Here is a 25,114-nt window from a genome sequence, read left to right as displayed (position 1 = left end):
AAAGTACTTACTACCTGGTCCATAGTGAATATTCAATCAATATGAGCTTTCACTATTATTGCTATTATTATTTAAGGCTAGGTAATCTTTGACTCTACTGTATGCATTGAATAATTTGGTTCCATGTGGTTTAATATGTTGCACTTTCATAAAAATTTCTCTTTGGGGGAAGAAAAAGAAATGTTACTATATTATACATGATGACATTTCCCCACCAATATTTTCATTCTAAAGACAAAATCTACATACTTCTGCTTTTGCTTTTCCTAAACCAACAGCACACCAGACAGCATAGAGCCAGCCATGAGGCCACTGAGCATAGGGAAACAGCCAAGATGATGGTTGACTTCTCTGATGGAGCCGCAGGTAAGACAGTGAATGACCTTGATCGAGCTGTAAAATTGGCCCCTATTAAAAAAAACAATAATAACATATTAATAAGATAAAAGATGCTGATATAATAAAAATATGTTGGAAGAGATATGTTTACAACAATATCTTCCGCTTAGTAGGTTCAACAAATATTTATTGAATTAAGCGATTAAATGAACCAAAAATAAATCCAAAATTTGTATTTCTGAAGAACTACAAGAATCCAATTCCAACAATAACATGCAATTGTTCTTTCCAACTCTGTCCATTATTCATGGGGCACTCTTCCAATTTTCTCCTTTTATTCTCAGACTTACCTTTTCCACCAATGCAAAATTTCAATTTCACTCTCATGTTCCACTAATTAGAACAGAAATGCTCTCAGCTCCAGAATGTGTGAAACTACTTGCTCTAACGTATGTATCCTATTTAAAAAGTGGCATGTAACACATCAAAACAGGGGAACAGAGACTCCTACCATAGAGCCAGGAGAATTTGCTAATGTTCATGAGAATTTTGTTACCTGAAAAACTAGGAGTAGAGTAGTGGCAAATAGATAAAGCCATTCTGGTCATGATGGTGGAGCAAAGTGGACAAGTTCCTTTAGAGATGGGATCTTTCTAAGAATTTGTCTCAAATTCTTTAATAGTCTGAAGAATTTCATTCTCATTCCGTTATTATTTTTGAACTAAAGCATACAAAATCTGGGGCACCTAAGTGGCTCAGTCGGCTCAGGTCATGATTGAGTCGGCTCAGGTCCTGGGATTGAGTCCCTGCTGAGCAGGGAGCCTGCTTCTCCCTCTCCCTCTGCTGCTCTTCCTGCTTGTGCTTTATTTATAAATAAATAAAATCTTAAAAATAAATAAAGCATACAAAATCTAAAAAAATAAAAATAAAAGCATGTTTATGTGCACAAAATTGGTACACAAATATTTATAGCACCTCTATTTGTAACCACTCAAACCAGTAAACAACCCACATGTTCTTCAACACAGGAATGAATAAACCAACTATGGTTTATCCAGACAATGGAATACTACTCAGCCAAAAACAAGGGGGAAGAAAAAGAAGAAGGAACCAAAAAAGGAAGGGAGGGAATGAAGGAGGAAGGAATGAAGGCAGGCAGGAAAAAGAAAGAGAAGGAAGGAAAGGAGGTAGGAACATAGGAAGGCAGGAAGGAAAATAAAAAAGAAAAGAAGAAGAGAGAAAAAAGAAAAAAAAAGAAGAGAAAAGAAATAGAAGAAAGAAAAAAGAAGAAACTATTAGTAAGAAAGTGACAACTGGGATGAACTTCTAAGGCATTATGCTAAGTGGGAGACGTCCATCTCTAAAGGGTATATACTTTATGATTCCATTTATATGACATTGTAGAATAGACAAAACTATACTGATAAAGAACAGGTAAGTGATTGTCAGGCATTAATCGTAGTGGCAGGGGAGGATGTGAGGACAGAGGAACAGAATAAAGGAGTTTTTCTGGGAAATGTTCTATATCTTGATTGTAGTGGTAATTACATGAATCTATTAATGTATTTGAATCCATAAAAACATATAAAATTAATTTAACGTATATTATTTTTAAATTTAAAATTTAAAATTTGCGTATAATCTTGAGGGTGATAGGTATGTTCATTTTCTTAATTGTGGAGATGTTTCATGGAAGTATATATTCATCAAAATTTATGAAACTGTATATTTTCAATATGTATAGCTTATCATATGTCAATTATACTTAATACAAAATGAAAAGTTAAAGAAAAAAAAAGTTTGCCTATGAACATGAGTTAGTTATAGCCTATGATTTGTTTCAAAACAAACCAACCCACACCAAACCTCTGCTTTCATCTGCATAATGCAGGCAAAAAAAGAATTTTTATTTTCTCTTCTCAGGGAGACATTGTGTTTTTCTTTTCTGTGCTTTCCTTGGGCTGAATCTGATAATTTGATTGAAAGTCACAGTCAGGTTTTCAGTCTGTTGACTCCTGGCTGACTTGGTCCCAAAGCTACCATAACAAAATTAGCTAGAAATGGTTCTCCTGTGTGTACATCTTATACTTGAGACATACTTGGCTTATTTGTTATTAATTAGTTGCTTTTTATGAGCATCTGAATAAGATAAATCTAGCCTAGAGATGAGGGGGTGGATTTTACTAGGGCTTTGCAGAAGTAAAACAAAATGCCTCATGCTTTTATCCATTTTCAAATGATTGCTCAGTGATTGTTTACTTTGCTAACTGGATAAGTTATTGTTCTCATTCTGAAGATATTTAGAAGCTACTAGATAAAATGAGATATATGTACAAACATTTATAATACAAATCAGAATGTGACACATGCCAAAAGAATATTGCAAATCAATTTTTCTGAAAGGGTATTTCTCATCAATATGGTCAGGGAAAACAACCCAAAAGAGAGAATATTTAAGTAGGGCTTTGAAGCCTAGGCAAATAAAGACAGAAAGGAGAAAGGAGCAATGGTTTAGGAAATTAATGCTGAAAAATACTCAGAATTAATGCTGGAAAGCATTGGAGATAAATTTTGATGCACAGTAAATGTCAGCAAAAGATCCTTGACCATATTCTGAAGGCAATGAGGTGTCAAGAAGGAAAACTTCTGAGCTGGGAAGTGGCATGAACCAAGTGAGATATAGAAGATCAGGCTGTAGAAGGGTTTCAAACACATATAATGGCAGATGGGCTAAAGTCAGTGAATCCACTTTAGATGTATATGAATCTAAGGGTATAGACCACCAGCTTTCAAATATTTCTGGCAGAAGAACATTACAAAAATGTAATCTTTGACATAATCTCAATATCCTTACTTATAAACAAATTGTGCCTATGTTGTGCCAGATTTTTCTACACTCTGAAGAGATAGCGCTGAACTCAGCAGAATTCCTGTTCCTTTTGGGATTTAGGTTCTAATGGGGGGGGGGGAGCAGAGCACATAGGCAGTAGACAAACAAGCAAATACCCCAATAACCTTGATGCTATGTAGCAGTAAGAGCCATGAAGACCAAAGTGAGGCTGGCAGAGAGTGACTGGAGATGGAGCAGGGTTGGGAAGAGTGGTGGTACAGCCTGAGTGATGCAGAAAGGGCCTCTCTTTGGAGGGAACTTTTGGGAAGAAATCTGAGTGAAATGATGACGGAGTCATGTGAATTTCAGGAGAAAGAGTATTCCAGGCATGACAATGGCAATGACAACAAGGGTTTCTCTGGATTTGGTGGCCAGGAGCAGCCCTGGCTCCCTCAGACTCTTTTCAGCCCAACAGCCCCTGAGAATCCCCTACAAGCTCCCATGGCTCCAAGGAATGATCAGAGAAACCACAGCCAGATCATGGGAATGCTAACGAAGAGAAATTGGCTAGCTGGGAAGCCAGTAGAATAAATACACAGAAGGCCTTCTCGCTTGGTGGTGCCTCAGGACGCTCTATACTGAATAAGTGAGCTGGATTAGTCAACATATTAGAAAGACTTGTGAGGGTCCCATACACATTTGGCCAGACCTTTAGTTGTTCAGTTTCTCAAATTTTATTATTTCTAAAATAGGAGTAAGGATTTGTTCTTCTAAGACATATGACTTTCTGTCTTCCATCTATTCTCCTCTAATTTAGACTGTAAATATCATTCTATTAGTAATAATCGCGCCTCAGATAAACCTCATTGGCTATGATACTGCCACTTCGCAAAGCTTGTAGATCTCATTCTGACAGAGCCTCACCTCATAGATGTGGTTTTGAGAATTATGAAGATTAATTTAAGGAAAAATGCTAAAGAAATACTTTCTTTTTTTAATATTTTATTTATTTATTCATGGGAGACATGGAGAGAGAGAGGCAGAGACACAGGCAGAGGGAGAAGCAGGCTTTCTCTGGGGAACCTGATGTGGGACTCAATCCCAGGATCCTAGGATCATGACCTGAGCCAAAGGCAGGTGCTCAAGCAACTGAGCCACCTAGGCTTCCTAAAAGGAAAACTTCTCAAGATAATTCTTCAGTTAGCCTCTTCTATAAGTTATAGTGAAACCTAAAATAAAGTAGTAGTGTAGTAAACATGAACACTACGGCTGGCACAAAATCATGTTATTGAGAAGTTTTTGTCTACACCACGTTTTATATCTGGCTTTATAACTTATTCCTTACAATAAATATGATAAAGTAATTAGTCTTAGTTTACCAATGAAGAAATTAAAGGACAAAGGTCCTTTAAAAAATCCGGCAAATCTGGGTCAAAATATCCAGCTCTGCATGGATTGCCATTCAAAATATATACTTGGAAATCCCGTGGTCAAGAACACTGAACATGGATCTCCATGGATCTATACTTAACATAAGGACACTTTCATAGGTACTTAAAGGCTATTTGCCTTGCAAAATTAAAATTGATAATAATATATTTGACCTCAGAAGGTAATCCTGAAGCTATGTAGCAGTAAGAGCAGAAAAATTGCCCAAGATTTGGAATTAAGGGATAAAAGTGATTACTGATCTGATCAATGTCATACCGGAGACTTTAAGTTTATCAAATTCCCTGGAACATATTTTTTAATATTAATTATGCCCAGTCTTGTTAATTTGTAAATTAGTAAACTGCAAATGATTTTGCTCCAGTAAAGGTGCAAATGGTATCAATAGACATGTCATCTCAAAGGTTACAGCTTTATTGTCCTGTATGCAATGTGGCAAACTTATTTCAGCTTGGCTATGTGATCCATATCTCTCAAATGCTCTTTGTCTTATGCTTACTTTTTTACTGAGATAATCTCAAATATTCTTTAAACCAGATTTGCCATCTTCCTGGTACCCTCACTTGTGAGGTAAAAAGTTTGTTGACAAATACTCATTATATATTTTCACAAGAGCCATATTTTTCACTTTTTGAGAAGTACACTATGACCGTTTGAATTTAAGTTTCATGAGGGATAACTAATATGTGGACTTACTTAAACATTTGTTGTTGGGCTTTGGATATCTCACATCAAAATATGGGATTCTTCTGGCCATTTCCATTAACTAACTGGTTTAAATCCAGTAATGATTATTCAAATGTATTTCATAAAACTTTGCATTATCACACCTGTGTATTAATGGCTTTCCACAGTTGCATGGCTTTCACATCAGACTAATTTTCTGCCCCAAATCAATAACTGATTACAAATATCAATTGTACTTTTTTAGTTCAAATGTGGGGTTAGCATTTTTAGAATTCTTTTCATACTCTCTTAGCTAAGGAATTTTTTTTTCTGGTAAATCACAATAATAAATGGAAGAGTTAAATCTCCTTTCCCCCTCCTCCACCCCAGTGGATTACTCTGTGTCTCTATTAGAGCCCAATATTTTAAAAAGAGTATGTCAAAAACTATACTCTCAAAAAAAACCCTCAAAAATGCAAAACAAAACAAAAACCTCCATTCTTACATTCTTGCAGGAGAAGACTTGGCTCTATTCTTTGTGGAAATGAGAGAGGAGTATTTTGCATGGGCTCATTTGAAGTTTAATTAACATGTTATCTACTTCAAACTTATTGAGTAGTATTGGCTTCTAATAAAGCAAAAATTGTCAAGAAGGGGGAAGACTTCAAGGTTTTGTCAAGAAGAACTGGAGCATATAGACAATTTATACACACCTTATATATCTCTACTTCTAAAGTACCAGGATTTTGAATGGATATGATTGCCATTTATGGAGTTGGGAGGAGGCAGTGGTTGAGGAGGGCAGAAATCGTAATATAAACTCAATATCCCATGACTCTTCTTATTAGTTGAAATGTTCTAATTAATATCTAACCAAATGCCACCACATGTCAGAGAAATATTAAATAATAATTTAAGAAAAGCATTCAAAGTAAATTTTAACAACTAGAAGAAAATGTACATTTGGATCCTTGCTTACCAGAATTCTTCTGGAGCTTAATTTCTACATGTGTTCTTGCTTTTCAAACCTTAGTGATATAACCAAGTGAATTTTTTCTCTAAGCTGTGACGACTTCTTATTCATGATAGGAGCTCTTCCCATCGTGAAAGAGAAGGGGCTATTTTTTGTTTTTTTAAAAAGAAACAGATAGTAGAAACATACTCTGCTGATATTACCTGGAGGGGAAGTGACAGTAAAAATAAAGTGCCAATTTGACCCAGAGATCAAAACTGCCAGGTTGGAGAAGCTCACATAACCATCTTGACTTTCTGCCTGAGTACACCCTACAAACAAACACAGAAACACAAAGCGTTAGTTACCTACTCAAGAGCAGTTTCTTCAAGTCTTCTCTGTAAAGAGGCAATTGGACAATAATGGAAAATAAAAAGATTTAATGAAAGAGATTATGAAATCCATCAGGCTTTTCTTAGATAAATCTTGGAACCAAATAATCCAAGAGAGAATAATAATAACAACAGTAATCGAAAGTTTGCTAGGCCAGATAATGTGCTTTATATACATCATTTTAAATAAACTACACAACAGGAGATAGATAAGTTTATGGAAGGTGAAATTACTCGGTGTTCAGATTATAACTCCACATCCGCCTGATTTGAAAGTTTGCATTCCTAACCACTACTATATGTTGATTATTTTATTATTAAATGTCTGTCAAGAAAGAAAGTCTGTTATCTTATAGGTGGTCACTTTCTAGGTTCTGACTCTCTTCTATTCAAGGGATCTGTAGTTTATGTAGTGGCAGAGTTAGGCCAATAGAGCAGGACCACAGCAATGCATCAAATCATGACTGAGAAACGCTACCCTGATTTAGCAACTTGGGTTGCTTGCACTGTGGTTTCCTTGAATAAAATGCAAAAAAAAAAGAAAGTTTACGTCTTCTAACAATAGGCCATCCATTTTTAAAGTGGAAGAAGGCAACTTAACTCAGGATCCCATTCTCAATGCCATTAATTAGTTTTCTAACTCCACCATCCTTAAATTACTTTGCTAATTAACAGCTGCTACAGTTCACTCTGGAAATGTCACTATGATTGATATGATGGACAATGAGTTAGGAGAGTGATCTTAAAGTTTATAAATTGTTTTGAGATCTTTAAGGCTGAAAGGTATCATAAAGATATAATATGCTTAGTGTTACATTTTTCAATTCAATTGCTTAATCCTTTTTGTGGCAACATTGTCTTTCCTCATCAATTTTGCAGAGCTAACAAAAACTCCTTTTTCAAAAACATCTTTTCCTTCATCTCTTCAGCATCCCGAAATAAATAAAATGCCCAGAAAAATGGAAATAAATAAGCCAAGACTCAAATAAATGATAGGCGCCCAAGATAAATGCAGTTTATACTCTTTAAAACCTATATGCATCAAAATTATGGTCAATAAACTCTTGCAAACAATGAACTGCAGAGTACAGATGTTCAACATGAAATCGTTTGCTGCAGTTTTTCCTTTGACAAACGTCCTTATTGTTCCCATCTTTGGAGGAATACAAAGCAGCATTTAATCGAAATGTGTCCGTCGAGCACAGTGAGTTTGCCTCGTAGAACAGCCGCCAAACTGCCTAATGGAAAGTGTTTTAGCTCCAAATGGGTTTGCTTTTGTGTTAAATACCAGCTTGCCTCAGAGATCTCTACAAAGATTCCCATATATATCTATGATATTCTCAGATTTGAAGCATATGTGCCCAAAAGCTGAGGCAGTTGTTGCCAAGTACAGTACATTACTCCAGGGTTCATCATATCTCTGGAATGGTAATTGTAAAATATACAAGTGCCATCGACAGGCTCCCTGATCAAGCTGGTATAAGCAATGTACTGGCTGGGGGAACTTGGGATGAGATGGGATGCTGGGCTTGAAGCAAGACTGAAATTGACTCCATGACTTAACAGAGAGTGCTACTGATTGTGTTTCTGTGGGCCCTATGGTTTCCAAAATACTTTCCAGCCCTAATTCTCTCCTACAGTCATCCCTTTCACCCCTAGCTATATTAGCAAACTGATAACATCATTAATGTTGAGACTTTATTTTTTTAATATCAAAAATGTATTTTTTCCTATTATAATCTATAATTAAATATTAAAGGGTCTATAGGACTCTTAAATAATTATCTTCCAGTATATAAATTCACCTTTTTTGTTAACTGATTATAACCTCCTTTTTTATTTAGGAGGATTTACTGATACAAAAGAACATAAAGTTAAATTACAGGATGAAAGACTAGACTAGACCTACAAATATGGTTTTGTTGTTATTTTGTCTTTCACTGGGAAATACTTAGAATAAGCTAGGTAATCCATCCCAAATTGTTTTGGTTCCACTCTTTCTGAAGTTTAAGAGAAGCATTTTATGATGGCTTCAAGAGATACTTTCACTCATATAAAAAAGGGTGCTTTGGTGATGTGGGCATTCTAAAAACACACAACTCTGTAAAATTGTTTCTCTACTTCATGACACACACACAAATGTGTGCACAGAAACAACTTCAGCCCATTCCTCATACTTCCTCAGTGAATCCCCCAAGATTAATCCAGATGAGTCAGCTGGCTGAGTGTGACATTGTTAATTGAATAAAAGAGCAAACAGTTTAATTCATTTTGCATGGCCACAATATGATTCTAAGCTAGTCAATGATATCTTTGGAATAACTGAAAGAAAATGAATGATTGGGACAGGGTGTCAGGAGTGGGACAAAGTAAACATGGAGGATGAGTAAGGTATGGTACAGAATGAGGTATGGAGGATGGATAAAAAAAAACAGAATATGGGTAAGGTGATGAGTATGGGTAATGTTTGAAGAATGGTGAGTTGTGGAGTATGAGTAAGGAATAGAGTCTAAGTAAGGTATAACAAATGGGTAAAGGTATGAAGCATGGTTAAGGAGTATAGGTAACTGAACTGTACATGTCAAAATAGTTATGACAGCAAGCTTTTGTTGTATATATTTACCACATTTTTTAAGAAGGAATATGGGCAAGGTGTAGAGTATGACTAAAGATGTGAAGTAGGGGTAAGGCATGGAGTATGAATGAGGTACTGGATATGGGTAAGTTATAGAGTATGGATAAGGTATTGCTACGGACTTAATGTCCATGTCCCTCCAAAATCCCAATGTGGAAACTTCATCTCCTGTGTGCTGGAATTTGGAGGTGGGGTCCTTGTGGACTGATTAGTGCTCTTATAAAAGAAACTCTAGGGGTGCTTGGGTGGCTCAGTCGATTAAGTGTATTCTTCTAAAAGAAAGAAGAAGAAAGAAAAAGAAAGAAAAAGAAAGAAGAAAGAAAGAAAGAAAGAAAGAAAGAAAGAAAGAAAGAAAGAAAGAAGAAAGGAAGGAAGGAAGGAAGGAAGGAAGGAAGGAAGGAAGGAAGGAAGAAAGAAAGAAAGAAAGAAAGAAAGAAAGAAAGAAAGAAAGAAAGAAAGAAAGAAAGAAAGAAAGAAAGAAAGAAAGAAAGAAAGAAAGAAAGAAAGAAAGAAAGAGAAGAAGGAAAGAAAGAGAGAAGAGAAAAAGAAACTCCTTTGGCCATGTGAGTACACAGTGAGAAGATGGCCACCTGTGAATCAGGAAGCTGGCCATCACCAGACATCAAATTTGCTGTACCTTGATCTTGGACTTCTCAGTCTCCAGGACTGTGAGTGGTAAATTTTTGTTTTTGTTGTTGTTTTAAGATTTTATTTATTTATTCATGAGAGACACAGAGAGAGACATAGGCAGAGGAAGAAGCAGGCTCCTTGTGGGGAGCCTGATATGGAACTTGATCCCAGGATCCCAGGATCATGACCTGAGGCAAAGGCAGATGATCAACCACGGAGCCACCCAGGTGCCCCTTTAGTTGTTGTTTATAAGCCACTCTGTCTACAGTGTTTTGTTATAGTAGCCTGAAAAGACAAAGACAGATCTGGAGTGTGTATAAAGTTTGGAGCATGGATTCTTATCTATATGAGCATGGAATACGGGTATAATGTGAAATAGAGGATTAGGGGTAGGTGAGCTTCAGTATCTAGGTGAGGACAGTTGATGTGCACATTACTGAAACATGGAAAAACAGCAGAAAATTGGTATTTTGACACTGTCGTTTTAAGATTAGAAGGGATTGTTATATCTTCTGAATTACTGTTATGTCTTCTGAATCTCATAGCAAAATGACACCAACAGCTACGTGGCATTGAAGAATGGACAGAATACATCATCAGAGCAGGCAGTTTAAAACTACCTGATAATACAATTTTGAATGTTTAATTTTCATATTGGCCAATCCTGGATTGCTTTGCTTAACTATCTTGCTTTCTTTATGATGTGGCTTGTTTCTGTGAATTTGCATGTCCTTATCATTTTGGGCTGTCCTCTTTCCTTGGGATTTTAAACCTAAGGTGTTTCAGGCTTAACTGCTTTGGCAAAAAAATGACCAAGAATAGCAAAAATATGAGTCAGCATTATGGGTGTTACTTTCACCAAAGTGAGTAAAATATACATTGTTATGAGTGGAAGAATGGAAAATATGGAGTCTGTGAGGTGAGTCTCACAGAATAAGCAGCATTACCTGGGCCTTTAAAGTTGAATTGTACAAATGAAGAGTGGACAGGATGCTCAGGAGAGTAACAAAACTATGAAAGTTTGGGGAAATAATTTTTGTGCACAGGCTGAAAAGATTTAGTTTCTCAATAAATAAGTAGATAGGATAGGGAATTTATAGGCCAAAATAGTTGAAAGGCAACTTGAAAAAAGATAGCAAAGAAATTTATAGCTCTAATAAGAAAGAAAGAGAATGAGACAAACCTGAGACAGGGTTTTTGAAGCTATGAAATATTTAATCACGAAATGTCAGTTGCCTCCTCAAGAACATTTTCAGAAGGGACTAATTCTGTTTTTCTGGAGTTGATGAGGGGTAGCTTTGCAGGAAAACAAAATGTATAAGCTAAATAGGCAGTGATATAAAAAACTTCTGGGATTAATTCATTAAAAACTATGTTGAGTGATAATTCATTAACTTAGAAACTTTATCATAAGAATTTTATATCTTTCTTTTTTTTCAAGACAATCACAAAGAATGGAAGGACAACAGGAGAGACAGGTGTTTTATGCCAGATCACAGTAATAGTTCAGGCCAAAAAATAAATTCAACTAGCAGGAGAGGTAAGATTTAGCATTTATTTCTACAATGGATTTATTCCTATATATTTTAGTGTTTCATATAGTTTACAGAATCCATCTGAAAGAGTTTAGGCTCATAGCCAGGATAGAGCAAGAAATAACAGTAAAGTCGTGGCTTATTCTTGGAAACCAGCAATTTTATAGATATTTTGAACTGGTAGATGATTCATTTACAAGTTTGAGGAAAAAAAAATTACAGACAACCCTAAACCAATAGAAATGTCTTGACCAACTCATGAAGTACATAAGAAAGCTGATAAGCTCATTTTTTAAAAGTTATTAATGCACTCTCTAATTTTGGTTCTAACTGTTGCCTGTGCACTTGATGTCAGATCTATGAAATTATTCCTAAAACCAATGTCAAGATTTCATTTATTTTTTCTAGGGGTTTTTTAGTTTCAAGTCTTTTTTTTTTTTTTTTTTTTTAGTTTAGGTCTTATGTTTTAGATTTTAATCCATTTTGAGTTACATACTCCAAATGATGTAAAATAATGCTCCAATTTCACTCTTTTCCATGTGGATATCCAGTTCCCCAACACTATCTGTTGAAATGTCTATCCTTTCCCCATTGTGTATTCTTGGCTCCATTGTCGAATATCAGTTGGCCGTATATGTGAGGATTTATTTCTAGGCTCTCTATTCTGCTCAATTGGTCTATACATTTATCTTTAGGCCAGTACCATACTGTTTTAATTTTTATAGTTTTGTAATACACTTTAAAACTACAAAGTGTGATGCTTTCAGTTTTGTTTTTCTTTTTCAAGATTTCTTTGGGTATTCAAGATCTTTCATGGTTCCATATAAATTTTAGAATTGTTTTCTCTATTTCTGTAAAGAAACACTATTGAGATTTTGATAGAGATTGCACTGAATCTGTAGATTGCTTTGGGTAGTATGGACATGTGAAGCAAAGTTAGACAAGATGCTTAACACCACTAATCATCAGGGAAATGCAAACTAAAACTCCAATGAAATACAATCTCACATCTATTAGGATGGCTATTGAAAGAAAAAGAGAAAGAAGGAAAAAAAAGAAAAAGAAAGAAAGAAAGAAAGAAAGAAAGAAAGAAAGAAAGAAAGAAAGAAAGAAAAAGAAAGAAAGCAAGCTGGTAAAGATGTAGAGACACTAGAACTCTTATACACTGTTGATGGGAATGCAAAATAGTGCAACCATTATGGAAAACAGCATGGAGGTTCCTCACAAAAATAGAAATAGAATTACCATATGATCCAACAAGCCCACTTCTAGATATTTATCCAAAAGGATTGAAATCAAGATCTTAAAGAGGTATCCAAATCTCCCATATTCATCGCAGTGCTATTCATACTAGCCAAGATATGGAAACAATCTAAGTGTTCATCAACAGATGAATGGATTTAAAAAATGCCATATATGCATACAATAGCATACTATCCATTAGTCTTAAACAAAGAAAATTCAGAAATATGTGACAACATAGGTGAATCTAGGTGAAATAAGCCAGTCACAGAAGGACAAATACTGCATGATTCCACTTATATGTCATATCTAAAATAGTCAAACTCATAGAAGCAAAGAATAGAATTTTTTTTTTTATTTTTTATATGAACAAGCTGCAGGGAAAATAAATGAAGCTAGCAGTGGTCCTAGGACTTACTAGGAAGGCAATAGAGGAGAAAGAAAGATGGAGAGGGAGACGTAAACTCTGAGAGCCTACTCTGGGCCAGGTGCTTTGCATTTGTCATAGCATTTATCCTTCATAACACAGAGTATTTCTATTTTCCTATAGAAACCACATCATAGGGGTGCCTGGATGGCACAGTTGATTAATAATTCGACTCTTGATTTTTGGCTCAGGTCATGATCTCAGGGTCATGAGATCAAGCCCTGAGTGGGCTCTACACTCAACAGGGAGTCTGCTTGGATTCTCTCTCTCCTTCTCCCTCAGCCCCTCCCCCCATGTCATGTACTCTCTCTCTCTTTTAAATAAATAAATATATCTTAAGAGAAAAATAAAAGGAATAATATCATATCTGTGACTTGCTCTCTGGGACAGTCCATGACACTGTACCAGAATCACTTGTCTTGGGGACATGCTTTTTTTCTTATATCATATTAAGGATACGATTATGACAAAATGGTCCTTATCATGCAAAGGGAGAAAAGGAGGTGGCTTTTAAGTATTCACTGCCGGTCTAATCTTCCTTTTTACAGATATGGCATTGTAGACTGGGGATAAAGGAGATTTCTTCCAAACTACCCATGATATTGAGTATTACTGACCTTGCTAAAGATTCAAATCGCTGCAAACATTTTCTTTCAGATGTAGTACTAACAGGTGTCTGAATGTCACAGGTACCTACCTTTCAGCACTGGATCTGATGTCCCTTCCAAGGAAACAGAAATGGCCCAAGGTTCTGATGGGGGACCCAAGGACTCTATTCTCTGATTCTGGAAATAAGAAAAAAGGGTGGGGGGAGTTGAATTGAGAGGAGAATTTTATGAAGTTATCTCAAACAGTAAAGGACCCTGAGAGAATTTTTTATGAAACATATTCAGTAGAGATAGGTAGAGGAAGGAAAATGATGAATATTTTCTTATGTTAAGAATATATCAAAATTAGCTTATCAAAAAAAGAGTATGGGGGGTACCTGGGCGGCTCAGTTGGTTAGGCATCTGTCTTTGCCTTGGGTCACAATCCTGGGATCTTGGGATTGAGCCTGATATGCGGCTCCCTGCTCCCAGGGAGTCTGCTTCTCTCTCTGCTCCTCACCCCCCTCCCCTACCCACTCCTGTTAGTGTGCATGCACACACTCTCTCTCTTTCTCAAATAAAATTTTTGAAAAAAAAAATAAAAGAGAAGATAATGGAGATTATTGTAGGAGTATTTGGGGCAGGTCAGTGAAGAGGTGAAGAGAAAATCAACCTTACAGGAGAGGACAGTGGTATTTCCATTGAAGATTAATAAGGAAGGTATGATTGAGCAAAGGAAGCAGGGCTCAGCTGTCTGAGTGCCAGATTATACTTCCAAAAGGACAAATTTCCAAGTGTTGACCTCAATCTCACCACCTTCTTCCCCATGCAATCATGTCAGGGGTATATATGTACAATTAAGAGTAGAAAGCTTATTTCACTACTTTATTTCCCTTCCTTCCCCACATGACTTTAGTAAATATGGAAGAAATAAGATAGAATCAGAGGACACAGACACTAAAATTGGAAATCACACAGACGCCTCTGTTGATGATTTACTTAACCACATATAAGAGGCATCATTTAAAATAACATAAAACTGTAATGCAGATGTGATAACAGACATTCCTTCATTAGCATATGGAATGATTTCTTTGGGAAGGCTAGATTTCCAGGAGATATGAAAGACCCGCTTCAAGAATTTGCTTGGGGAGGGAAAGTATCAGGATTTTATTTTTACTTTTCATCAGATCTTGGGCACTCACAGGAAGCGAGAGGAAGCCAGACCTCAGCTGTGAGGTAGAAGGCAGACGACAAAGTACACAGAGGTTCTCAGGGCAGCAGACAGACAGCCACTCGGTAAATGTGTGACATGTGCCCCATAAGACATGCTCCCAGCTCTAAGAGAGATGCGTACCCAGGAACCAGTTACCTGCTTATCCAGAAAAACAAGCCGTGGCTGTACTGTAAGCTCCTTTCCCACTTCTCCGTCTGAAGGCTGGACGAGGACCGAGAGAGCATAGGGCCGGATATATATGAAGTTCCCAGTTTTAAAACTGCTTGCATTTCTGGCACATGTTGACAAAAATAGAACACATCCATAAGGTTACAGATATCATAACAATTTCTCAAGTGCATTATTACCAGTGAAAATATTTACATTGGCTGTTGTTTCTAGAAACTTCATAATGTATTATATGGAAAATATGACCTTATAATCAAACAATAATTAAATATTTATTTTTCTGTGTTTGTTTAGCATTGATAAAGGATGGACTGGTGTGTGGGAGTGGAAAGAAGCACAAATTACAAACTTGGATTTTTATCACCGTTCCTTAATATCGGCCCCAAGAATGCCTTACCAGACTAAAATGTTTAGAAGGTGTAGATATGTTCACTAATCTGCTCGTAAACCAGCTCTCCCCCCAAAACTCTGATTTGTGGTATTTTCCAATTTTTGTGGTATAAAGACTTCTACCATGGCTGATTCGAGGTACCAAAATGATGTCACTGAAAGAATTGGAAAAGATGCCTGACAGCAAGCTCTGACAATAGCACTGTTCTGCACAAAATAGCTTAAGGACTCCTCACAACAACCCTTTCATATTTACATTCTCCACAGTGTGCTTGCACTAAATAGGCTCAATAACTGTGGAATTAATTGATTAATTTATTTTAATTGAATGAAGCCCTTAGGGAGAATAATACCTTAAAATTAATATATGCTGAGCGCTTACTGTGTACCAGGAACTATTCTAAGCTTTCCACATATAAACCCAGTGCATCATTAAAATGACACTGTGATGTAGGTACTTCCAGTTAAACTGGAAGAAACTGAGACTCAAAAGGGTTTAAGTAACTTGTCAAAGGTCTCACAAATGATCAAGGTCTAGAGCCGTTAATCAAGGAGCTATATTATTTTTCACCCCTTACAAGCATGTTAATTGCTAATGTGACTCAGTAATAAAATACAATAAACATAAAATGGTTATGCAATTCATGATACCTCAAAATATCTTTTTTCCCAAAGCTTTGGTGTTTTTTCTTTTCTTTTCTTTTAATATTTTATTTATTTATTTGACAGAAGGAGAGAGAGAGCACGCAAGCACACAAGCAGGCAGAGTGGCAGACAGACAGAGAGGGAGAAGCAGGCTCCCTGCCAGCAGAGAGCCAAATGTGAGACTCAATCCCAGGACCTTGGGATCATGACTCTAGCCAAAAGCAGACACTTAAGTGACTGAGCCATCAGGTGACCGAGCTTTGGTGTTTTGATGACCAATACAGCTCTATTAAAAGAATATTATAGATTATATATCCATTGTCCTATTAAGCCTATTGTGTATATGCATCACAGCCATGCAATAGATTTTTAGCAATTACATGGTGATATATAGAAATCATATCACACATATTACCCTAGTAGAGGGCATCCTTTGTTGACTTATTCTCAAAACAGCCTAGGTCAGTTCTAACAAGGCTTTGATTAAAAAAGAAAGAAGAGGAAGAAGGAGGAGGAGGAGGAGGAGGAGACAGCTACTCTTCCCCAATTAAATGCTTCTTTATTCCCCAACCATTTTTTTCTTCCTCTTTCACCTAAGGAGAAAAGGATAAAATATTTATTTAACATGGAAGGTGTATGTCAGGCAAAGATGACAATTCATCCTAAAAAGAGGAAAGAGTGGAAGAGCGAAAGAGCAAATTGAGTGGATCACAAACTACGAAGTTTCTGTAGGAAGCATTTTCTCCCTCCCCTGAGAATCCTGGGTGAACAAGGCCAGGGTGGTCGTATGTGGTCCTAGGAATCCCCTTTGGTCATCTACTGGCTAAAGCTCTGACCTCTGTGCTAGAACCACTCACTGGGAATTCAACATACATTAGTTTAATCATCATTTATTAGTTTGCTTAGCCTGAATGAGTAAGTTTTCTTTTTTTAAGGGGAACTATTTAAATCAGATTTTTAAAATCCATGCTATTAATCCTATCCTTCCATGGGGCCCAGATTATTGTAAAATTCTAACATTGTTACCAGATCCTATCTCTCCCCTAAATCCTTTCTTAAATGCTTTCTGATGTGGGATAGGGTGCAGGCTAGCAATGGGGTTAAGGAAGCCAGAAGACTCCAGCGCAGATCCTGACGTAAGTACATTGCCGTCTAGAGATGAAGAGATGGGAGTCAACTGCCTGAAAACCTGCTGAAAGGCTCGTCCCTGACACATTTTAAAGTTTATTGTGAGCAAACATCTCTTATTAAATGTAAACAGCATCTCACTGGAGGTCAGAGACTTGCTGCTACAGCATATCCCAAGGTAATACCACTTTAAGCTCCGCATAAACTCTTAAGCAGTTTCTATCCTAAAACCTGACCGTAGGTGGTACAGTTTTTTACGATATGTTATAATAGTGCAATAAATCTGTTAGCTTAAAATCGAATCTCCGTGGCCTTTTAGAGAAATCATCATTAAATGCAGGGTCCTGTTAATGATGCCATCGAAGTGAAATTGTTTAATCTGCTAAGGGGGTGAAAGGTCACCAAATGAATTTTTTATAATACATCAACTTGACACGCAATAGGGAAAACTGTAATAGATAAAAGCAAAAGAAAAGGGCACTGTCTTCTTCTGATAGGTCAATAGCAGCCAAGAGAGTCACTCATCCACGTTCCTTTCACGATGGGGCTCCTTTTGCATTTAATATGGACACCCAATTAATACCTCAGCACCACAGACAACCTCATTTTAGGTGACTTATAGCAATTTCTCCCCCTTCCCTGAAATGAAAGTGATCACAATACATCATAGCATTGTGCGAATTAACGTTAATTGATTCAAGTTACCAAGCAATGATGGGCCACTTATATAATCTAGGCGTTATTGGGTGCTAGAAGGGATGGAAGGAAGATTAGATTCCAGTGTCCGTTGCTGTGACGACGGGAGTCACCTGACGCCTTGTTAGACAGTTGTAAGGTTCTATTGCTGGCCCCAGTGGGGTCGTCAGTAAACTGGAGTGATGTCCAAACATCATTAGACGCTGCTCCGATATTAAAGCAAAGGGATTAGCAACTTATTGCAAGCAACCTGGATTTGTCATTGTGCTGTCGTTATCCAATTTCCAACTGCTAATGTGACTGTAGCCTGCAGGCAGAAGGACCTACAGCCAAACTTTAAAAAATAGGGGAGGAAAGTGCCCTCCAATCCTCCCAGTTTTAACCACTATTTAACAGCTTCCAATACCCAGTCAAGTATGTGAAAGAATTTCCCCCCCTTTGATGATGCTTAAGTACAAGCTAAAAAAAAAAAAAAAAAAAAAAAGATCAAGAGAATACAGGCATTTCCCAATTCTGAGATCACCACTATTCACTCCAGCTCTTGATTTTCAATCTGCCAGATCTGAAATGCTTACTTTTTCAAGAGGAAAGGATTATTTCTATTTGCATGGCAAACTTGGAAAATAAACAAATAAGTTCTGTTGAAAGCTGGTTCTGGGCAAGACCTATGGGGGTGGGCTGAAGGTAGGACTGTTAGAGATACTTAATTGTTCTTTCTTCAGCCTTCACCTCCTCAAAGTTAAGTCAGATTTCTGTAAAAGTGCCCCATGTTTCTATTAAATGTTTCAGTTGTCCTATATTTTCAATTCTTCCTGTTTTAAGTAGGCTAGATAGAGCAGAATCTATATGTGCCATGCATGAGGTGACTGGAATTCCAAAGAAGTTTGCAAGATTCCATACCTGGAAGAAGAAAGTAAGCCCTCTAGTCAACTCAGTTTCACAAACACGTTAACCCTTCCAACTATGTCCAAACATTGTTCTATGCACTGTGAGATGTGCAAACATAAATAAAACACCATGACCTCTGTCACTCAGGAACAGAGTCCCTCCACCCACTCCCTATACAGTCTGCAAGGCAAGAATGACTTTCCGGAGTACACACATACCATTTTACTTATATTTCCCAGTCCTTGTCCTCCCTATTAAACTTAGCCAGATGCTTTTAGCTGCTGTCAACTCCTAGGGAGAGAAGAGGGAAGAAATGGCTTAAGATCTGATGGTTTCCTTCTGGCACAACAGAGTGGTTCCAAACCTGGTACATGGTAAGCACCTAATACATGTTACTGTAGTAACATTATGACAGATCAGTGCCCATCATGCATTTCTCTGCTCTTAGGTCTTCATATGCCTCTGGAAAGCCATTACCTATCTTGGCCTGGCCAATCTCAAGTTCTGGCATATTTCTCATTTGGTATGCTTTGTGCTATGCTCTAGTATTTATTATTAAGCTCTGTGGTTCTTTGAAATTACTCATTTCAAATTGAGACTCCAGTAACCCTAGGTGTAGGTTGCAGTGTGCCAGGAGTATATAAAGGCAGAGAATAAACATGGCACATCTTCCAACAAGGTCAACCCAAGGGTTAAAATCTAAGCATTTTAGGTAGAGAAACTCATTTAAAATAATATTTTGTAATAAATCTATCATGACTATCTTATCTGGGATATTGGAAACTCTGAATACATTCTTTAAGATCACACACAAACTATTCAAAATGTTCTGTTTGCATTAGGGTGCTGTAGCAGTCATAGTGCAGCCAGGAAAACAAGAGCCAAGATTTATTTGCTGGGAGATATTTAATACAGGATATTGGTTACACAGGAATATCAGAATAACGAAGAAGCCAAACAGGTTACATTTCACTGCAACAAATATTTAATGGTTATTTATTTGCATGACTCTATGCTTAGGCACTCTTGGGAATATAATAATAAATTGAAGCATTGACCACCTAATAATTATTACAAAGAGAAAAATACACTACAGTTAATATAACTAAAGTTAATTTTATAAAAAACTAGACTAACGGTGAAGCAGGTTCATACTGAATTAATTTCTTTATAATTATACATAGAATTAGATTCAATATGACATATTCTTGTTAAATAGTTGTACAAATGTTTGTTTTGCCTTTCCATTAATTTTTAAATCTCTAGATTTTCATATGAGCCATATAATTTTCTGGATATAATAGCTATTCAATTAATGTTTGGGAACTAAAAGATATTGAAATCTAAGCTTTTATGAGTCCTTATTATATCTACCTACAACTTCACCATCTGTACACAGAGATCTTAGTTACTTGATTTTAAGGTAGCATGGTTCAATTTTAGAGTTAGAGCTACATGCAAATGTGATTGAGAAACTGCTGGATACAGATATGTGAGTGGTAGCAATGGATTACAGTTACATCCTATTTATAATAAGGAAAATAGCAGAAAAATATAACCTGCAGAAGTAGAGTCAAGGATTTAGTGGTCTGGGGCCAATTAGTGTAAGAACAATGGTCCCTAAGGGTATCACTGCAGAAACAAGACTGTGAAATAAATGATAATTTTAATGATAACCATGAGTCATCAATAAAAATGTGAATGATCTACATTATTTCCCACTTAATAAGGGTCGATAATATGTGGGGGATTTTTTTGTTTTGTTTTTAGTTTAAGTGATGAATGCTTTTAAAAATGTAGTGATAAAAGGAACAATTTTTAATTAAATGGAAAGTTTGCCTATGCAAAGCATTTCATTTTCCTTAAAAAGCCAGATATATGAAATACCATTAAGACAATTTCGCCATCCACCTAGCTCAACAAAGCAGTGAATTTGTATGGTAGCAAAAAGAAGAAAGAGCACAGAAACATTCTTCAATGACAGATCACTGTTTTTTGCCATGAAGGAGGAAAGAGACAAGCTGGCAGTACAGAAATCTCTTCCAGGATGAACCTTCTGCCAGCCTTGAGAAGAATGTCCTCCCATGTTGACAGAAAATTCTGTTCTTATATACTCAATAGCTGTTTCCTAGAAAGCAGGTGCCTGGGGATATGGAGAGGTTATACAAGAGAAGATGCTAAATGAGACTGCACATCAATAGACTAGTTAGTCTCACCAATGGTCTGAGCTAGTTCTCTTCTCTATTCCAAGTTCATTTGAGAAGCTGCTATTTACAGAGTAAGGGAACTTAAAAAGATGCTAAGGTGATGGGCTCAAGAACTTACAGAAAGCCACTCATACAATGTCTTGCTCACCCTCATTAGAACCATTTTCAGGAGCCAAGGATCCTGGCAATGTCATAAACAGAGAACTTTATTTGAGATAGCATATTAGGTCTTTATTGCTGCATGACAAATTACCATAAACTTAGTGGCTAAAATAATACAAATTTATTATCTTTGGGTTATGGATTAAGAATCCAAACAGGCTTGGCTGGGTTTACTTCTGGAGCCTCTCAGGAAAAAACAATTTCTAAACTCATTCAGATTGTTGGTGGAATTTATTTCCTTGTGGCTGTAGAATGGAGGTCCATATTTCCCCACTGGCTGTCAGCCAAGGTCCATTCTCTATTTATTCCACCTGCTTTTTTTTTTTTTTTTTTTAACATGTTGTCCCTTCCATCTTAAATCCAGTGATGGTTTTAAGCTCTTCTCACACTTTGAATCCCTCTGTCTTCCTCTGTGGCCAGAGGAGGAGAAAGCTCTCTGCTTTAAAGGGCTCATGCTATTATTTGGGCCCACCTTGATAATCTGGGATATTCTATCTTTGGGTCAACTGTGCCACATAACGTTCTGTATTGAATGAAGTTCTATCTCACTATATTCATAGATATTTGGGATCAGGGCAGAACATCTTTGGGAAGCCATTTTAGAAATTTTGCCAACAATAAACAGCCTTGGCATTTCAATATTTAAACATCCAAAAAGATACAGATATATTTAATTTTACTGTGGACAAAGAATATTACTTAAAGGTGTTTAAAAATATATATATATATATATATATATTTTTATGATAGGCACACAGTGAGAGAGAGAGAGAGAGAGAGAGAGAGGCAGAGACACAGGCAGAGGGAGAAGCAGGCTCCATGCACCGGGAGCCCGACGTGGGATTCGATCCCGGAATCCCGGGTCTCCAGGATCGCGCCCTGGGCCAAAGGCAGGCGCCAAACCGCTGCACCACCCAGGGATCCCAAAAATATTTTTTAATTAAACGGGAAAGGGAGAGAAAAGGGAAAGAAAGGAGAAACATTTGAGAGCAAAAATCAAGTTCCTACTGAAAGAAAGGTAAGCAATATAAAATGTGTCCTGCCAGGATTCCGGATGAAAAACAATATATAAATAAGACTTCTGTGGAGAATGCTTAGTTTAAAAAGGGCAGATTGAATTTATGGTTATCTCTGTGCCCCCAACTCCACTGAAATTACTGAAAAGCATAAATATAAATAAAATGGTGTGAACCATTAGCATAAATGGTTTTGTAAACTAACAAAGATAAAGACAAAGAAGGAGAAGAGAGAAGTATTGACAAGAGGTCAATGAAGTTTTGGAAGGTAGAAAACAAGTTCCTGGAACGGACTTAGCCAAGTGGACAAAATTTAAATCCAGATGCCTCTAGGAGAGAATAAGACCAGGAGAGGCCAATTCACTGTGTATCATTTAACTAAAAAATAGAACGAATTCCATTTTTCCTCCTCAAAAATAAATTGGTAGCTTTTTTCGTTTTTTACTTTGGAAAGCAGGTAGTATTCCGCTTGAAAAGTAAATGTCCAATATGGCCTCAATTTGTTGAAATGCATGCAAACCCATTAAATTAGCAAGAGTGAACCTCTCGAGAACATCTATGGTGTTTTTTACTGAAAGGCCTGCGTTCCTGGGCTGATTCTGCTGTGTCAAGGTCAGTTCATTAGCTTGTCAATGGCTCTCCAGTGAGTTCAATGGAAGTCCCAACTGACACTGATCAAAGTTGAAAGAAACAGGGCTGGCCTGAGGCCTGCATAGGGCTCCAGGGTTGTTTAGCATATTGTGCAATTCTTTGGACCATGGGAAATTTTGCTAATTTTCATTCAATCCCTTAGGACAAGGCATTTCTTATTCTGTAGAGATTTATTCAGATATACTTAAGAAGCAGCTTTTCCTTATCTTCAGAAGATTTGCTTTTTGCCTTACATTTGAAATCTCTCTTAAAATACTAGAGGGACACAGAGAGATAAGGGAATAGAACATATCCCAACAGAAAATCGATGCTATAATATACATGTTTGGCAGCTTCTTATTAAATCAGAAATATCTGAGTCAAAAGTGAAAACATGATGGCTATGATGGATAGTAGGCCATAAAGGTGATCTCTTCTCTGAAGCTGTCTCATCTCTTCATAATAGAAAGATCGCCCACAGATATGTGTCTGTACCTAAACTGGTACTGGTTCTATTCTCCTTGCTGGGCTTCCTCTGCTATACATCCATTGCTTCTACTCTGACTTTTCTCTCCTTGTAGTTAAAGGCTAAATATTCACTGAGTCTTTTTTTATACATCACACAAAAATCAGTTATTTGGGAATGATGACCTGTTAGAAAAGCTCAATACTATAAAATCTAAATAAATTTTAGCAATGGATTGGCCCCTTTTTCTCTCTAGTCAGTCAGTCATACATGTATTATATCTATAAGAACTCAATGGGATCTAAATGAAATCGGGCTAAAGGAAAAAGATATTTAAATACAAGCTAAGATGCACTGGCATCATTTTTTTTCATATTCTTGATTCTTATATTACCATGCATTCATTATATATAGCATAATGACATTGATGACATGGTGAAGGTTTGTTGGTTGGTAAAAATAGCCAAGATTTAATAGATTCTGAGCAATCCACATAACTAAGAGTACTTTTTAATTTTTTTTTTTTTTTACTTTTTAATTCTAAGATAATTCCTAAAGTCCTTCAACTCAACAAGAATTCAAGGGAAAAAACTGCTTGAGTTTCCTTTTCATATCTCTCATACATATTAATGTACTGTCTGGAAGATGAATATCTATCTATGTTATAATTCAGGTAAAGTATGACACAAAAACACTAGCTGAGCTTTCATTTGGATATATTGCTCTATATATAAAAAAGGCAATAAGTATATTAGTTAAATATGACTAACAATGTGAAGGTGTCTTTTTTTGTTTTTACTTTGTTTTAGACCAAATCCCATATTCATTGAAGATGGCATATGGAAGTAACTAATATCCATTAAATATCAATTGCTTATTAATACTACCACAAATAAGATGAAAAAGCAGTAACATCAGAATAATCTAAAAGAATATGAATGCTTTAAAATCTATTGAATAATATAGATCAGAATATAAATAATCTTACCTATACCAGGGACCCAGTATCATCTGAAAATATGCACTGGTTTGAGCTTATTTTCTAGTGGTGATGACAAATTTGTAGGGAATACCTATGTTGCCCACCTTTAGCCCGTTTTAACTAGCAATATTCATTTATATATGTTTCTTAAGCATTATAACAAGTTCATTTTTTGTCTCTCAACCTGGGCTATCATTTTTCGGTTCTTTTGCATCTGCTAAAAATTGAAGCTTGGGACTCAGTCTTTACTTTATGAGAGATACTTTAGATGAACTTGGGTTAGTCAATTAATCCGTTGGCTAACACAATCTATAAAATTGAGAGTAATTTACACTTGACTTCCCTTATTGTGTACTTCCCATGCTTTTCCACTCACTAAATTCAGATAACATTCAGATAACATTCAGATAAATTTAATTCTGAAACATCTATTAACAGAAATCTGGTGGAGGATTCCAAAATATAAGTGTTTACAGTCAGAATAATATAGCACAAGGGGTGTTACAGATCTTATACAGGTCTGTGTCATAAATGTAGTTGGCAACAGGAATACTCCTGGTCATACAATTTGACAAAGGCATCCTCTTCAGGGCTTTATAATTCTAGGCTAAATAAGACCCAATCAGTCACTGCATTACCCTAGTAAACTTCTAGTCACCTCCAAATTTTTCCTAAACATTAGCCCCTTCCCCAGCTCTATAGGAAGAATTATTATCATCCTCCTCAATACTCAATTTTTAGCTTGTAGCTTGTTCAATTGTGATAGGTAGTGTTTCTGTCCCTTAAGGCAAAGATCATATCTGTTTCACCTTAGC

General features: G+C 36.4%; 1 protein-coding gene and 1 pseudogene across 2 annotated transcripts in view; both read right to left on the bottom strand.

Annotated features, from left to right (window-relative positions):
• PKHD1 (PKHD1 ciliary IPT domain containing fibrocystin/polyductin) overlaps positions 1-25,114 on the bottom strand; it is a 470,542-nt gene that overhangs the window by 21,694 nt on the left and 423,734 nt on the right. For both annotated transcript variants that reach the window (XM_077903688.1, XM_077903687.1), the window contains 4 exons: positions 15,057-15,192; positions 13,795-13,882; positions 6,461-6,568; positions 250-408 (listed from right to left, as the gene is read on the bottom strand). In XM_077903688.1, coding sequence (XP_077759814.1) covers positions 250-408; positions 6,461-6,568; positions 13,795-13,882; positions 15,057-15,192 — 491 coding nt within the window. The remainder of the gene's footprint in view (positions 1-249; positions 409-6,460; positions 6,569-13,794; positions 13,883-15,056; positions 15,193-25,114) is intronic.
• On the bottom strand, positions 3,945-4,065 carry LOC144317955 (U4 spliceosomal RNA; annotated as a pseudogene).

Source organism: Canis aureus, chromosome 7 (genome assembly GCF_053574225.1).
Source record: "Canis aureus isolate CA01 chromosome 7, VMU_Caureus_v.1.0, whole genome shotgun sequence".
NCBI classification, from domain to species: domain Eukaryota; kingdom Metazoa; phylum Chordata; class Mammalia; order Carnivora; family Canidae; genus Canis; species Canis aureus.
Note: the sequence above shows the minus strand (reverse complement) of the source record. Positions and strands in the feature narration are given on the sequence as shown.